General features: G+C 42.4%; 1 protein-coding gene across 1 annotated transcript in view; it reads left to right on the forward strand.

The window, feature by feature from the left end:
• Positions 1-17,520, forward strand: part of LOC121576904 (neuron navigator 2) — a 125,949-nt gene that overhangs the window by 3,859 nt on the left and 104,570 nt on the right. Inside the window, 8 exon segments of the mRNA XM_045223568.1 lie at positions 3,488-3,605; positions 4,290-4,342; positions 6,176-6,248; positions 6,398-6,626; positions 6,884-6,955; positions 9,358-9,488; positions 15,284-16,331; positions 16,632-16,750. Coding sequence (XP_045079503.1) covers positions 3,488-3,605; positions 4,290-4,342; positions 6,176-6,248; positions 6,398-6,626; positions 6,884-6,955; positions 9,358-9,488; positions 15,284-16,331; positions 16,632-16,750 — 1,843 coding nt within the window.

The following is a 17,520-nucleotide window of genomic DNA, read 5'->3' on the forward strand; positions in this document are numbered from 1 at the left end:
GTGGCGTAGAACTATCCCACTGGGCACAGACGTCAATTCAACATCTGTTCCACGTTGGTTCCACGTCATTTCATTGAAAATAACTTATTTTGAAATGAAATGATGTGGAAACAACGTTGATTCAACCAGTGTGTGCCCAGTGGGATGGCTTTTGCAATGAAGTTAATGATATTGGACATTTTCTATTGGGATGTGTTCGTTTTACATATTGTGAAACTTTGGACAAGCAACTACCAGACCTCAGTCTTAAGGTCACAGATATTTTCTGACTGGAAGCACAAAATGTTCATAATGAATTCTGTATGCACAGTGAACTAGACAAGATGGGTGATTCCTTGAGTCTCAGCATATCAGTGAAGAAGATCACAGTGATTCTTGCTGCTGATTACCTGCACTCTCTCTACCAATGAGAATACACACAGCTTCACTTCCATCTAAAAAGTGATTTATCAGCTAAATTGATACAGTACATGACATTGAGTATAGTGAAGATATCTGGTAGTTATATGCCACTCCACCACACCTGCTGCTGATGGCATGAGTAGTGAGATTAGCAGGCCTACTGTGCGTGGGGTGGGTGTCTGCTACATCTGGTTTGGTCCTACCAGGAAGAGAGAATCCCTTTAAGGCACCACCACAGCCTTCTTCTGCAGTAAACACACATCCAGCTGGCCTGCACGGACTTCCAGACAAACATCACCACATACAGTGTTCCATACCACCAGGCTGGTTACGTGTTTTTTTATGTGAGAATTACATCCACACCACCAAAGGTCTGAAGTGGTGCGTAATGTGTAAGGCTTGGTTGGGTGGAGTAGTGCTCGATTGCTCTCTGCAATACTACAAAAAAAGCAGGATCAAATGCAGCCGAATTCTGAAAGAGGTTTTTGTGTGTGTGTGTATTTATGTGTGTGCATGCATTTGTGTGTGTGTGTGTGTGTGTGTGTGTGTGTAGGACATGAATAATGTAATACAGTGGCCTTGAGGAAGGAAGAGGAGGAGGGGGAAACAGTAACATGATGTGTTAGAATAGATTACCTCTGGTCCACTGACACACATGGGATGCACTGGCTACACACACACACACACACACACACCAACACTGCCCCCAAGTGTTGGCTTTTCCCACCTGGACAGGACAGGACATAGATGAGGGAGCTGGAGGACCATAGTGTTTAGTCTAATTTAGTTTCGTTTATTTTGCACAAATAGAGAGACAGTTTGTAACAGTTAAGAAAACAAAAATGGTACATGCAGGAGGGGAAAAAAACACAAAAGTGCTTGTCGAGTAGCCTCCCCCCTAATGGTCATAAATCACACAGATTCAGTAGTGTGGACAAACAAACTAATTATAAAATAAAAACTAGATGCGAAAGAGGTAATTTAAATGAAATCTAAGCAGAAAGTTAAGCTACTGGGGATGTAGATCTGTGATGGACAATGACGGTGTTAAACATGACTAATGCTTACTAATGGACACCCCAGCTGGATAGTGGACAAACATTGATATATGACTGAAGTTAACTGGCTTGCTGTTAGACCTGCCAGCTTTACTATATGTCCAGGTATGACTTCAAACAGTGTCCAGTTATGGGCTATGTCCACTCTGTCTTTAGCCCAGCAACCATCATTTTGAAAAGCAAGTGAAAGTGTATATAATTCGATGTTATATCAAGAATATTCCATGTGATTACGTTCACACCGTCTGCCGCACTTTGTGGTAGGTGTTTCTTGGCTCACACAGCGTCCGTATGCTGTGAGATATGAGAAAGAGGATCTGCACCATAGAGATAGATAGAGGACTCTAGTGCCCAAAAGCCAGTTTTAGCATGAGCAGCACCATCGAGGACATTTGAAGTAGTCGACTGGGTGGGACTTCCTATGGGTTAAGGAAGGATCATATAATTCCATCCAGGTCATCAGGAGGGATCAGCCAATGAATTATACTCGTGAGCAAACATTTATTAACTGCAGGTGGCAGTAAATCGCCCACCTTGGCTTTATACCTGTTCAAACAACACACTCCAGGTGGCAGTATGCGCCCTTTCAGTATGTTTGCCAACTCATAGAAGTAGTAGATGAAGAGAATGTACTACTCACATACACCATAATGGGACAGATACAATGATGCAATGTCTAAGTCTATGATCTACACACACCTTCTCTGTCTGGTTGGATAGGTATCTTAAGCCCTGAGTTTTTTTGTTTTCAGTGGTAGCTAGCTATAGGAATACTATTTTGCTATTTTGGGGCGGCAGGTAGCTTAGTGGTTAAGAGCGTTGTGCCAGTAACCGAAAGGTCGCTGGTTCTAATCCCTGAGCCGACTAGGTGAAAAATCTGTCGATGTGCCCTTGAGCAAGGCACTTAACCCGAATTGCTCTTGTAAGTCGCTCTGGATAAGAGCGTCTGCAAAAAAAAGATATTTTCTAGGATGATATAAATGGAGTTCACATTTTCTAGGATGATATAAATGGAGTTCAAATGGCTGTTCAAGTTCTTCACATGAAATTTCACAGTTTCTGAAAGCAAAGTGCAAATGTGTACCTATTTATCTATATTGAGCTTCATGAGCTACTTGCTTGGTTTGTGACATTTCATTGACCCCATAGTGTTGTGTTGTGTTTTGTTCCATAGTGAAAGTCATAGCTTTATCTAGAGGTTTTTTAATGCAAATCCCCCAGAAACAGATCAGCAAAACACCATGCAGGAAAACAGAATAGCAACCTGTGTTGTGCTCTCAGCTGTTTTGTAATCTCTTTATAGTACCTTGAAAGGTGTACATTTCTTAAAACCATCTTTCTCTGCCAGTTTACTTTCTGTGGTCCACATTAAGCACTCTACCTACCCTAGGTCACCTGTTCAGATTTTCTGCCCGATTTGTGCTCTTTCTTCATCTGTTTCACTTTAATGTCCGATTACCCGTCTGGTGCCTCCCCCTTAACCCCCTGATAACTCCCCTTAACCCCATTGTGATGTACTTAACACCCTGATTCTCATAGAGTGAAGACTCTCTGTGGATCTGTATTGTCTAGCTACATATAAGCATAATAATCTCATAAACAGTTTGGGGCAAACAGTGTAGACTATTTTCCGTCAGATCAGACAGATTAAAAAAATTACTGAGATGTTAAAATGCAGCAGCAGTAAACATCAAATTAGGAGCAAAGCTCCTCAGATTACAGGCACCACACTCCGGTGCTCTCAGCCAGTGAGTTTCTGTCTTAATAAGTGATGTCATATTTCCTACTCTTTGAAAGACATGATTTCTCACTCCCAGAGCAAAACTTACATTGTGCTCAGTGGCCTGATTTCTGGAGGAATGTGAGTATCACGCCTTGGAAAGCGAGTGTGTTCTGAAAGGTATTTGAAAGGTGTTATCTACAGGCTATTGCGTTGCCTATATTAACTAGTAATGGTCTGTGATTATGTGAATTGATTGTGTTTCTAATATGTCAATTGTATTTCTATGTGTTTTGTTGTTGGGCAGATTTACACCGACTGGGCCAACCATTACCTGGTGAAGTCGGGCCGTAAGCGACTGATAAAGGACTTGCAGCAGGATGTTACAGACGGAGTGCTACTGGCTGAGATCATACAGGTTGTCGGTAAGGACTTCCCTGGCATTTTATACTCTATTGGTAACTTTTTTTTAAATCAGCAGATCAATTGGAATTATCTCTATTTTCTGCTTCCATGTAATCATTATGCGTTTTGTATTGGCTTTCCATTGCAATGCAATGACAAGAACAAACTTGTGTTTTTTACATGGTTATCATATTATATAGCCTAATATCAGTATGATATGATTAGTATGATATGTCACAGTGCCTCTCTCTTCTCTGGCCTCCAACTCAGTGGCCTCTATGGTCTTTATTGTGGAGAGGTTAGGCGGGATCTTTAGGTTAGGAGGGTCTTTAAAATCAGCAACTTGAGATTCCAGCTCTGCTTTTAGCCTCCCATGGTGGATGAGAGGTTGAGCAGTGAAACCTGTCATTATTTCCTGTGTGTCTACACTGTACATTATATTTAAGTGGGGTGAATAGAGGGAATGGGGTTAGTGAAAGCTAAATGAGGATCGTAGTGGTGGTATTTGACTGAGACGGCATCAGGTGCAAAACCCGGCTGCTTCCCATGGTTAGGGTAAATTATTACTGCTTTTGGATAGATACTGTATGAGCGTCTTCAATGTGACTTGCCATTGTGCAGGGAAAGTCCCTAGAAGGATGAGTTACTTTCATCATTAAACAACCTCTTTCCTTTCTCTCTCTCTTTTCATCTTTCATTTCTAGCGAATGAGAAGATAGAAGACATAAATGGCTACCCAAAGAGCCAGACTCAGATGGTGAGTGTTGTGTTTATTCTATAACATAAGGGAACCAATCCTCCAGCCCCTAAAACAGGGATACCAGGGAGGCTTAAGCCTTACAATACTTCATAGTATGGATAATGAGTTATCGCATGTGTGATTATTGTGCAAACACAACCGGATGATCCTTCCCAAATCTGAAATCCTGACGCTGAGTGAAAACCCTTGGTAGCATCTGCTTCTTTCCTCACTGTTTCCTGTAAGAGACTGGTCAGGCATTTCTAGTGATGCCCTACTGACACAGTAGGGAGGCTGTGGGGAGGCATTAAATAGACTGGTGTCCCACTGACACCCTAACAACCTCCCTTGCCTATTTGGGATTGAACCAGTCTTGTCTGTGCCCACATACTTATCCATGGATCCATGGGTTAAACATCCGTTCACCTCATTATTGTTGTTATCACGCTCGACACAGTAGCCTCTATTTTGTTTGTATGATAATCCAAGATAGTTAGTTTAAAGGCCCAGTGTAGTCAAAAACTAGATTTTCTTGTGTTTTATATATATTTCCACACTTTGAGGTTGGAATAATACTGTGAAATTGTGAACATTTTAATAATGCCCTTTTAGTGTAAGAGTTTTGGTGGGATGGAGTTTTAGCCTGCCGGGAGACATCACAAGGCGGTAAATTAGTTAATAGACCAATAAGAAAGAGAGTTCCAAACGTCTCTTCCAATAACAGCTAGTTTTCAGTTTTCCCGCCCATACTCAGACCACTCCAGGCAGTCCTAGCAAAATTCCTGCTTGAGAAATTGCTCTTTGCTAAAAAGCTACTTTGGTTTATTTTTTGACTATTTTCATTGAAAACTATCATAGTAAGGTACTTAATTGTTACCCAGAAATGACTTGATGTTAAGATAAAAACGGCTGTATTGGACCTTTAATATTATTAGATATATCTCCCTTGCTTACAATTTTGCAGCTCATTCTTTTTCTCTGACCTTATTTCACTCCTACAAGCTGTCTGTCACTTGGACCACCTCCCTCAGTCTAATATATCTAGTTCTCCTCTCCTCTCACTCTAGCTAACTCACCCTGGCTCACCCACCATCACCACCTCCCTCAGTCTAATATATCTAGCTCTCCTCTCCTCTCACTCTAGCTAACTCACCCTGGCTCACCCACCATCACCACCTCCCTCAGTCTAATATATCTAGCTCTCCTCTCCTCTCACTCTAGCTGACTCACCCTGGCTCACCCACCAGCACCACCTCCCTAACACATTGAATGACAGACCCCATTTTTATACAATCGTTTTTCTCTTGCGGGCCAGAAATTGGGAAAATATTATTGAAATAATGAGTAGCTCTATGAATGGAAGTCTTTCAGTAAGCCATGCTCCCTCAAAATGAACTTCCTGGAGTTTAGCGTAATGGGTGGGAAACAGTTTAGATTTGATCAGAAACACATTGCTTTAGTTGTTGGGAAACTTCCCTGCTGTTACTAATGGGTGATTGTGAATTGCATGAAAAGATCTGTGGTAAGGTCTGAATTAAGAGAGGTTAATGATTTAATTGCATCCTGTATGCTAGTCTAGTTCTACTTCTGTACTACTATGTTTGAACTATTTGAAGGATGGTTTCTGCTTGTGGATTATACAGTATTATTTCAGCTTCCATCATTAGTGGTTGGTTATAATCCATGGAGGACCATATGGTTCTAAATTTGACTGAGATTTTCCTACATCTCAGACAAACATTAAACCTAATGTTACATTATCATTGTATGGGGAATTTTTGCTAATGTATTACTCTGCTCTATCTGTACTGACAAAGTACCATGCCCTGACTCCTCTCTCCTCTCCCCCAGATTGAGAACATCGATACCTGCCTAGGATTCCTGGCAGCTAAAGGGGTGAACATCCAGGGACTCTGTGCAGAAGGTACGTCAAACTGCCACTATCTACCAGACACTCTCCCTCATATCGACTTTTCATCTAGAGCATCTAATGAATAACTCCATGTTAGATCCGACTGTGAAGAGGAAACAATACCAAAGATGCCAACCTCTCTGTCTCTCCACCTATTGCAGAGATCCGTAATGGGAACCTGAAGACCATCCTGGGCCTGTTCTTCAGCTTGTCCCGCTACAAGCAGCAGCAGCAGAAGGTGTTGAAGCAGCAGGCCTCTCATCACCCAGAGCACAGCACCCAGCCTGGACATACTTCCCATGGGTCACCAACCCCCGCTCACACCCACACCCATCATACCCACAGCTCCACTGCACCAGCACACAAAGCAGCATCAGATATGCTGTCCAGGTACAGTACCTTGTAACAACCCAACCTCCAGTTTCAACCCATGGCAAGGTTGTTTACATCATCCATTCGAATTGTGTGTAGTCTCATCTTCTGCGGTTTCCATGCCATTGGGTAGCAGGCCATCTTCATTCCACGTCTATGAATCTCTTTGCTTTCCATTACTTAGTATCTATGATCCTCTTGATCTCATTCAGTCTGTTTTCAGATCTCTGTCTACTCTAATATTCTTTCTACCCATATTTTTCTCCTCCTTGCAGTCTATCATCCAAGGCTTCTTCCACTCAGAGTAAAGGGCTAAAGCTCTCTGTGGCTCAGAGAAAGGCTTCTAGGTCAGCTGTCATCTATCTCACTCTCCCCCCCCCACTCTCTCTCTCTCTCTCTCTCCCCCAAAGACACTGCATGCTGCAATCCACTCACACTGTAGATACACCATGTATTGTGTTTGAAAAGCTGTTCCCTCCCAATTCTCCCAACTCATTTCAGGTTGTCTTGTAGTACGTTAGACTACTTTTGATGTATTAACACTTGCTTCCTGGTGTGTTTGCTGTGTGCATGGTTTAGTAGACTGGAAGTGCTTTTCAACTTGTCCTTAAAAAAAAGTATTCTGTTTTACTTAGGGCTGTCAAATGATTAAAATTTTTAATCAAATTAATCAGAATTTTCAGTGGATTAATCATGATTAATCACTATTTGCAATTACACCTGAATCCTAACCATTTTTTTTCTGAAATGCATACCAAAAGATAAATAACAGGACACAGATACATAATTTTCATATTATGTCTGTTTATTAACACAGCCAAATAATGGTGTTTTAAATCAAGCTGAAACATACTACACACCATAATATTTGTCTTTGTAATGTTCCATCACTTCCTCTTTGGCATTCCTCTTAACCAGGATGTACAATTTACAGTATTCAATTGAACAGAAAGCAATAAATGTAGTCAAATCATAACAGTGACCTACCACATTTTTGCACAATTTGAGTCATCTGTGGAAAAAAACATTTTCAATAAAACTTTTAAATCAAACCAAAGAACAATCTTTTACCTTTTCCTCCATTCTTTAATCCAGTTGCTCAAAAATCCAGTTGCAAACTACTATAACATGTTGCACTGAAACTGGTCTTTTTGTTTGAACATCACCTTTCAAATCTACTGAGCTTCATCATCTTTCAGCCAGTTGCTGAGGCAAACTAACTTGTTCACATTTTCTGAAAGTAAAGCTGACCTTTTCTTGTTCACAATGTGACCTGCAACTGAGAAAAGTCGTTCACAGGGAACAGTGGTTGCAGGAGTGGCTAGATATTTGTGAGCTAGTGAGGCCAGCTTCTCATGGGCTCCTGAATGAGATGCCCACCACCTCAAGGGGCAGTCCTCCAATTTAATGGTGGGCTCTGCTCTGTACCTCTGTATGGCAGGTTGGACCTCTTCATCTTCTGATTCTGAATCTGAGCCCATTTGCAGAAGGCTGATTTTCTTCCTGGGTGGCCCATCATCATGTGTCTGTGAAGACCTTCTGGGTGATTCTTGTTGCAGCATCCCTTCAAGTGTGGTCCACACCTCTTCCCTGTCTGTCTTGGGCAGGCATTTCAAGTCTTTGAAACGAGGATCCAAAACTGTAGCAATCTGGAGCCATGCATTGTTGAGCTGTTCTTGACGGGATGCTAGGTCCTCCTTGAACTTGGTCTTGAATCTCACCACATATGCAGGGTCCTCATCACAGGCTTCCATCTTGAGACGCAAGTGGCAGAGAGAAGGTAGTACCACAGAACAGGAGACATAGGCCTCTCCACCCAGGAGCTCAGTTACATACCTACGCACACAAACACACACATGCACACAGAGACAGTGTATTATTAGAACAGTGGTTATCAACATATTATTATTATTATTATTATTATTATTATCATCATCATTATTTTTTACATAGATACATGTTATTGATATTTGACTTGGTTTAATTCATTCCAGAAAATAATCAAAGCGATGTTATTTGATAAGTTACAGACTGATTTACCTGCATGGCTCTAGAAGTGTCTCCAGCCTCTGCAGTTTATCCCACTCTGCTGCGGTCGGCAAAACGAGTTTGTGCTCCTGATTGTCCAGGGCTGCGATGACAGAATCTGATGGCCCAGCAAACGCATGTTTGGCGTTGACATGGTACTTCAAGCTTGAACAGCTCCGGTGAAATTGAAACTCCTTCTTACAAATCTTGCAAATAACCTTGTACTTGTTAACTGTACCATCATCATTCTTTTTATATTTGAATCCGTCAATAGGCCCACTTTGCTCACCTTGCTCCATCTCGCCTCTAGCTCCCAACCACTTTCCTGACCTGAATAATTTGTCACACTGCGCATGCGTGAAATGCGTTAAAAAAATTGGCGTAATTAACAGCAAACAACTAATTAACGTCGTTAACGCGCTATTTTTGACAGCCCTAGTTTTACTGTATGTGAGTATGTGCAGTAGCTTTTGATGAGTTAGAAAATGCTTAGCGTAAGGTTATGCAATAGCAACACCTAATGGAATAACTGTGCAACCACATGCATCTTTCTTGAGCTCTTGTCCATAGATCGTCCATTCAAGTACTCACAAAATGTTTAATACACTCCTTAAGAAAGTTATTTAGACTGATTTGAGGAATATTATTTCATCCTCTTTAGGAGATGATCATTTCTGTTTACTGAACCTGTAACCTGTAACCTTTTCCCTGTGGCCCACAGACTGCCAGCTCCCACCATGCGGGTCTCTGCCCCAGGCAGCGAGGGGAAGCACCGCGGGGCCTCCAACGGCAACCGCCGCAGCCAGAGCTTCAACCACTACGACAAGCCCAAGCCCTCCAGCAGTGATAGAGGTGAGTTACAGTACATGAGGATGTAGGCCTGTGCTTTTAGAGCCGAACCACTTTGGGGACACCCATTTTATAAATCAATATGTGGTCGTCCAGGGCAACAACAAAGAAAAAGATCTAAACATATCTGGATTCGGAGCAATCTTATCTATCATACAGCCATTAGTTGTGTGTTGTTAGCTGGTTGTAGCTAGAGTAGAGCTGCGGGTTAAAGTCCTCTTCATTAGAAGAATGGTGTGGGAAACAGCTGTCTGCTGGGAGAGGACCATTTATCCACTACTGTGTGACTGAACTGTCAACAGTCACACCATTAGAGGTGCATTAACAGACTGGACCACAGGGAGTTGAGACGGCATGGTTTCCCAGAGCCGGAACACACACAGACACACACATAAATAGCTAACCACGTAGACAGTTATCCTAAAACACACACACAGACACATGGACAGATAACCTATGTATACATGGTTTCTATCTTTACATGTTCTCTGCTGTTAGAGGAGCAGGTAATGATTTAACAACATGGGTGCCCCTCAAGCTGAACTTGTGGCGTAGAGGCTCCTCTGTGGATCGTTTGAGGTAAAATGTTACACAAAATTAAAGATGTGAATTATGTAGGTGTAATTTTACATTAGGTCTTAGGTTTAGGTTTGAGGTTTATTTGTAAGCGTATGCTTTACAGATAACCTTTAAGCCATTGACATTTCTGTTTGTGAAGTAAACAGCTATTTCTGCACTCCAACACCTATAATTTCGTCTGGCTTGCTACCTCTTATTTTAATGATGTGAGTATTGCAAAGTGCTACATTTGACATAACAAATGTTTGTTTTTTTCTGTTTTTTTCTTCCTTTAAAAAAATATATTTACATTTACATTTTCGTCATTTAGCAGACACTCTTATCCAGAGCGACTTACAATCCTTTATTACTTTCCAACCCCACCACCCCTTCCCTAATTGGAGTAAACTAGTGAACAACAATGCTTAGGCCTCTACTTCCAGCTTATACATACTATATACATTTTATGGACACAGTCAATTTTACAATAATTCTATTTTGTTTGTTTTTACTCCTGAACTTCCTCTACCCTCAACCTCGATCATTTTCATGATGTGCATCCGGTTTGCTTCTATATGCCATATCTTTCTAACTGTGCTCTTTCACAAAAGCTCTCAACCTATAACCTATATACTTATTATGGACACAGTATGCTTACATTATTAGTTATCTTGTTGTTATTAGTTGTTGTTAGTTGTTATTAGTCCCATCCAGTTTGCTTTATTTTTATAATATATTACATTTGATCTTTCTTGAATAAGTTTCTCCATTTCTTTTAGTTTTTCCTCTAATTTATTCATAACAAATGTGTTACTTCCTCTCCTTTCTGAAGGCTATATTTACTGTTTATTCCTGCCTGTGTGTTTGAATATATTGTGGTGGACATCACGTCACACCATGGCTTTACAATCGTAGTGGTGTAAATAAATCTGTCTGAAAAGATGGCCTTGTTTGACGTAAAATTATACGTCTTATAATGTATCCTCACTGTAAGGCTAAGTCCTAGATTGATAGATTGAGTCCTCAATGGTATGAAGCCAGTCAGGCGTTACTCCCCCAGTACTCTGATGTATGTTAGTGAGAGCAGAGCAGAGCCGAGCAGAGCAGTGTGACAGTGGGAGTTAACTCTCTGGCCGGGCTGGGCCTGGAGAACCTAGTCTACAGCCAACCTGTGGTAAGCTGCTGCTGCTGCTGTGTGATGAGGCGTTCACTGGGCATTGATTGAGCCCTAATTAGTGTACTTGTGGTAAAGAGAGGGAGGGATAGAGACAGGGAGGGAGGGATAGCGAGGGAACGAGAGACAAACAGAGAGGAAAGGGTAGAGAGGGGTAAAGATAGGCAGTGAGGGAGAGAGTGGGACAGGGAGTCTCGTTAAAGTGAGTCTTGTAAATAGAAATAGAGATATTGTAGAGAGAGAGATATTGTAGAGAGAGAGAGATATTGTGGAGAGAGAGAGATATTGTAGAGAGAGAGATATATTGTAGAGAGAGAGAGATATTGTGGAGAGAGAGAGATATTGTGGAGAGAGAGAGATATTGTAGAAAGAGAGAGAGATTGTAGAGAGAGAGAGATATTGTGGAGAGAGAGATATTGTGGAGAGAGAGAGATATTGTAGAGAGAGAGAGAGATTGTAGAGAGAGAGGTATTGTAGAGAGAGAGAGATATTGTAGAGAGAGAGAGATATTGTGGAGAGAGAGATATATTGTAGAGAGAGAGATATTGTAGAGAGAGAGATATTGTAGAGAGAGAGAGATATTGTAGAGAGAGATAGATATTGTAGAGAGAGAGAGATATTTTAGAGAGAGAGAGATATTGTAGAGAGAGAGAGAGATATTGTAGAGAGAGAGATAGCCTCTTAGCTTGTTAAGTGTAGATCTCTGGTAGAAAGGACATAGTGAGAGTTTTACGGAAATCAGAAATGGTTAGTGTTCACTTCTCGGAGAGGATAGAAGCCTGATTGGAACTATACAATGACCACTGTCATTCCTGACCTGTCAATCAAGGATCATCTGAGAGGGTGAGTGTCTCTGAGTGACCATCCCATGGTGGTTGCCCAGCAATGACGTCATTGGTATTGCCATGCCAGGTACCAGTTCTGTTGGCGTTTCCAGTCTGGGGGGGATACAGGATAACGCTAGTGAAACAGTCAAAGTTAGAGCTTGGCTGTAGGTTGTTTATGTGTCTGTCTGTCCTCGACAAAATGTGTACTGTATTGCAGTCAATAGGAGATTTGATTTGTTGAAGTTAGTGTTGTTCCTCTCCGCTAGAACAGGACTGGATGATTAGCCCGGATGGTGTTTTATTTGTGTTTATACATGTGAAGGAACTTTCACTTTTTACGTCATTTAGCAGACGCTCTTATCTAGAGTGACTTACATTAGTGAGTGCATACATTTTCATACTAGTCCCCCGTGGGAATCAAACCCACAACCCTGGCATTGCAAGCACCATGCTCTACCAACTGAGCTACACGGGACTACCAGTGTCTAAAGAACCAGAGCAGACTCTCTAACTCACTTAAACATGCACAATGTAGATGTATTTCCTTAGGCAGTGAATGGAGACATGATGACTACAATGAATTCACCATATTCTGTATACAAAATCTTGTTCACCTCAATTCTGTCATACTATATGATGTGAATGGTTGTAAAGACACAGTTATCCAATGTTTTTCTAGTTACACCAGGTAGATCAGAACACTTGTATGTAGCCGCGAGTGACTGAGGTGAAATGAAATTCTCATGAACGTTAAAGGGTTCCACATAAACACTGTGAGCCTGTCTAGTAATTGAGAATGTTAACAGTTTCTCACTGCACTTCACTGTTAGACAGACCCTGGAACAGCTGCCTGGCTGGGTAGCTGTAAGCACACCATTATACGGCACAGAGAAGTATGTGGAGCGTCTGAAGCTACTGAGTATATGGTGTAACTAACTGGGTGTTGAGTGTCTCTGGAGATTTGACCTGTAAACCAGAGCCTAGTGGTGGACACAGAGGCCAGGACACCTGCTGGGTATCCCAGGGATATGTCAGGATCATGAGTAAGTGTCAGTGGATGAGGCAGATCACATTTGTTGGGGAAGAATAAACACTTTTTGGGGGGGTAAAATGTTTGGTGTTGAGTTGCGCATAAGGATTTGTTGGAGACTGTTATCATACAATAGAACCTGGTGAGTAACACTGCTGATAAATGTTGCACTTAAAACACCCTACTTTCTAGCCAGGGTTATGAATATATACAGATATGTTGTGAATTATTGCAGAACTTAACAAGTGAGCCTGATAACAAATCAAGTCGATGCTGCCTCTGAGGTCTAAAAACGACATACACTGGTTGTACAAAACATTAAGAACACCTTCCTAATATTGAGTTGAACCCCCATATTGCCCTCAGAACAGCCTCAATTCGTCGGGGCATGGACTCTACAAGGTGTCGAAAGCGTTCCACCGGGATGCTGGCCCATGTTGACGCCACTGTTGTGTCAAGATGGCTGGATGTCCTTTGGGTGTTGGACCATTCTTGATACACACAGGAAACTGTTGAGTGTGAAAAACCCAGCAGCGCTGCAGTTCTTGACACAAACCGTTGCGCCTAGCACCTACTATCATACCCCATTCAAAGGCACTTCAATCTTTTGTCTTGCCCATTCACCCTCTGAATGGCACACATACACAATGCATGTCTCAATTGTCTCAAGACTTTAAAATCCTTCTTTAACTGGTCTCCTCCCCTTCATCTACACTGATTGAAGTGGATTTAACATCAATAAGGGACATCAATAAGGAATCATAGTTTTCACCTGGATTCACCTGGTCAGTCTATGTCATGGAAAGAACAGCTGTTCTTAATGTTTTGTACACTCAGTGTATAAGCTAAGGGAATTGAGCTATGTATGTGTGCAATTACTGTATGTATGTGTTACAAAACTCAACATTGTTAGAGCGTTATTTGTGAGCTGAGCTGTGTGTGTGACAGTTGTATATGGTCACTGGTGTTGAGTTGGCAAGAACAGACAGGCTTTCATGATTGACTCTCCCTCCCAGGTACTCTGCATAGCTTGCTCTCTAAACTGTACACCACCCGTCGCTGATGTTTGGGTTTGAAATGTAAACGTCTGCTAGCTGTGGCAGTACATTTTTGCTTACATTATACACCTCCCCTCAGGCATAGTAAAAGGACAAGTATGTGGCTGGGCTTACTCTGAAAGTGTGCCTACTTAGAGTGGATTAACATCTGAAACTGGTTTCCCTACTAGTTGTTGCCCATGTAGACTACTGGACTTAGAGGTAGGTCAGATATGCTTAAAGAATATTAATAACAATAGATTTTCCTGCTAATTGATAATTAAATATCTGCATGTTAAAGATTGCTGGTGTACTCTAAATTATACTGAGAAATATGTATTTTTTGGTTCAGAACTGTTTGCAATTAATATTTAGATAATTTTGCACTGCAATTTTGGAGTGTATTTCATGACTGTTATACCAAATTGTAGATAGAGTATGTGTTTACTCAGCATGTAATTCACAGAGTAATAATGTTGTATTGCATTAGATCAGTATTGTGTGAAGCCCAGTGTAGCCATGGAGGCCAGTGTGAGTGACTGACTGACTGACTCAGCAGAGAGTTCATCCCAGGTGAGAACGACTGCCCCCTTTCATTGAAGCCACGGAGGTTCAAGGCTGATTGTGGTACTGCAGGCAGGCAGGCAGAAAACAGGATCCCCCATTATAGTGAATGGAAAAATTGCAATCTTCGTGATCAATCTTCGTGGTCAATCTTCATGGTCAATGTTTAGAAGACAATCATGGTACCAATAATTGCTTCTAATACACCAGATCTATGTCCTTGAACCAATTTATACAAAAATTGCACACAGAAGACGTTATAAGGATAATTTAGTTTCTAATGGCAGCCTGCAGTACTCCGGTCGGCCTTCAACTTGAGTTACTCAATGAGAAGGGGCAGCACTGAGCTACCCTGCAACGTTACCTCCTGGAGTAGCTCGAACTGTGCATGTTATGTCTCCATGAGATGCCATCTTAACCGACTTAATTTGGCTTCAATGCGCTACTGAGTCTTCATATAGGAATGAATGGTGTCACGTGATCGATGGCTTTGTCAGGGATGGTCCATCCCTTATCCCAACTACAGCTATTCAATGAGAGATCTTTATCTACAGCAGACACTCTGTCCTCCCTCATCTCTCCCTGCCTCTGTTTGTGTATCTCCACAGAGAGAAGCTCCACGGCCTCTCCCATCATGACTGATCACGGTCTGTCTCCAGGGCCCGTCAATGGCTACTCTTCTTCCTCCTCTTCCTCCTCCATCCCCCAGCCCAATGCAGGCAACAACAGCAAGCCCTGGAGGAGTAAGTCCCTGAACGCCAAGCACAGCGCCACCTCCTCCATGCTGTCCGTCAAGCAGGACCCTCCCACCAGGCAGCCCGTGGCCCCGCCCCTAGATGTCCCCCCTAAAGTCATTGCCCAGAAGTCCATGCTGGAGAAACTCAAGATTTTCAACAGCAAAGGAGCCTCCAAGGCAGCTGGAGTCCTGACTGACAGTCCGACGGGGCAGGAAACCGCGGCGATGGAGGTGCACCCCACCAGCGTGGACCCCCTGGAAGAGGCAGAGGGGAACTCCCGGCCCCCCAGCGCCATGGCGACCAGCCCCAAACTGGCTCTGAAGGGCATTGCCCAGCGCACTTTCAGCCGGGCTCTCACCACCAGGAAGAGCTCTCTGAAGACTGGAGAGAAGGAGAAAGACAAGGCCAGGTCCAAGGAGAGAGACAAGGCCCGGGAGGAAGGCTCCAAGTGGGGGTCAGTCACAGAGCAGGAGGTACCCAGGGACGACACCAGGCAGGAGGGAGTAGGTACAGACGCAGCAGAGCCCAAGAGGAATGCTAAGATCACCAGCGTCATCCCAAAAGGAGGCAAGGCTGGCAGTGGCAAAAAGGAGAGCTCAGCCTCAGCAGCACACAGTGGAATACCAAAGCCAGGGTCCAAGGCAGGTAAGACCTCAGGGGCGCCCTCTTCTGGTCGAGATGGAGAGAGGCCCCGCAGTTTGAGGGCCGGTGGGGGTGGTGGTCTCTCGGTGCACAAGGGCCAGCTGGACAACAGAAGCTCCAGCCTGGCCCCCTCTGAAGGGAGGTCTCACCATCACCACACCAACGGAGTACCCCCGGTCGCTACCACAGCCAGCAATACCATCAGTGTCCAGCTTCCTCATCCTCAGCAGCAATACAACCACCCCAACACTGCTACTGTTGCACCATTCATGTACAGGTACTATGCCTACTTTGATGTACAGAATTTTAGCTTTCATAGTTTGATAGTAGGAATATACCACAATGTCAAACATTTTATACATACCACATGACAAACCTTTTTACCGATTGTCAGGAATCTGTATAAGCTTCAATTATAGTCAATGATTAATTGGAGAGGACTGAGCTACATATACTCACTGGCAACTGTTTACTCCTGATGGAGTGCAGAGGTAGAGAGAGGCACAGAGAGGTAGACTGAGAGAGGGCTCTGTGACATCTCTCCTCCTTGTCTTGTTGTTGCTGTCTTGTCCTGTAGGTCTCAGCCAGATGTGACCAGAGCAGACATGATGATGGAGGCAGCAGGGTCAATGGAGGGTCACAGAGAGACTGCAGCCTACAGCAAATCAGCACACAACTCCCTGGATGACCTCACAGGTAAGACTGGCTCACTATGATGTACAGTATATGTGTAGCTGAACCTCACAACGTCTGTTCACTGGTTAAATCTCATATCTTTCCAAGCATACTAGAGATAATTTGTGATTGCTGAGTGGTTATTCAAGAGATTCCCGCCACACTGTACATGCAGATTGAAACAGGGCATTTACATACTGTGCTTTGAGACTTCAATTTCCGTATCGGTTTTTCTTTGGGCTTTTTTTTACTGTTCTGGTAAAAGACAGTAGTTAAGAAGATGAGAGTATTGTGAACTACAAATTTCAAATCAAATCAAAATCAAAATTCTTTTTTTTTGTCACATGTGCCTCACCTTACCGTGAAATGCTTACTTACAAGCCCTTAAACAACAATGCAGTTTTAAGAAAATAAGAGTTACAAAAATATTTACTAAATAAACTAAAGTAAAAAAAGTAACACAATAAAATAACAATAACGAGACTATACAGGGCCTTCGGAAAGTATTCGCACCCCTTGACTTTTTACAGCCTTATTCTAAAATGGATTAAATAAAAATAAAATCCTCAGCAATCTACACACAATACCCCATAATGACAAAGCGAAAACAGGTTTTTATAAATGTATAAAAAAATAAATACAAAAATACCTTATTAATATAAGAATTCTGACCCTTTGCTATGAGACTCAAAATTGAGCTCAGGGGCATCCTGTTTCCATAGATTATCCTTGATGTTTCTACAACTTCATTGGAGTCCACCTGTGGTAAATTCAATTGATTGGACATGATT

Source organism: Coregonus clupeaformis, chromosome 11 (genome assembly GCF_020615455.1).
Source record: "Coregonus clupeaformis isolate EN_2021a chromosome 11, ASM2061545v1, whole genome shotgun sequence".
Classification (NCBI taxonomy): Eukaryota; Metazoa; Chordata; class Actinopteri; order Salmoniformes; family Salmonidae; genus Coregonus; species Coregonus clupeaformis.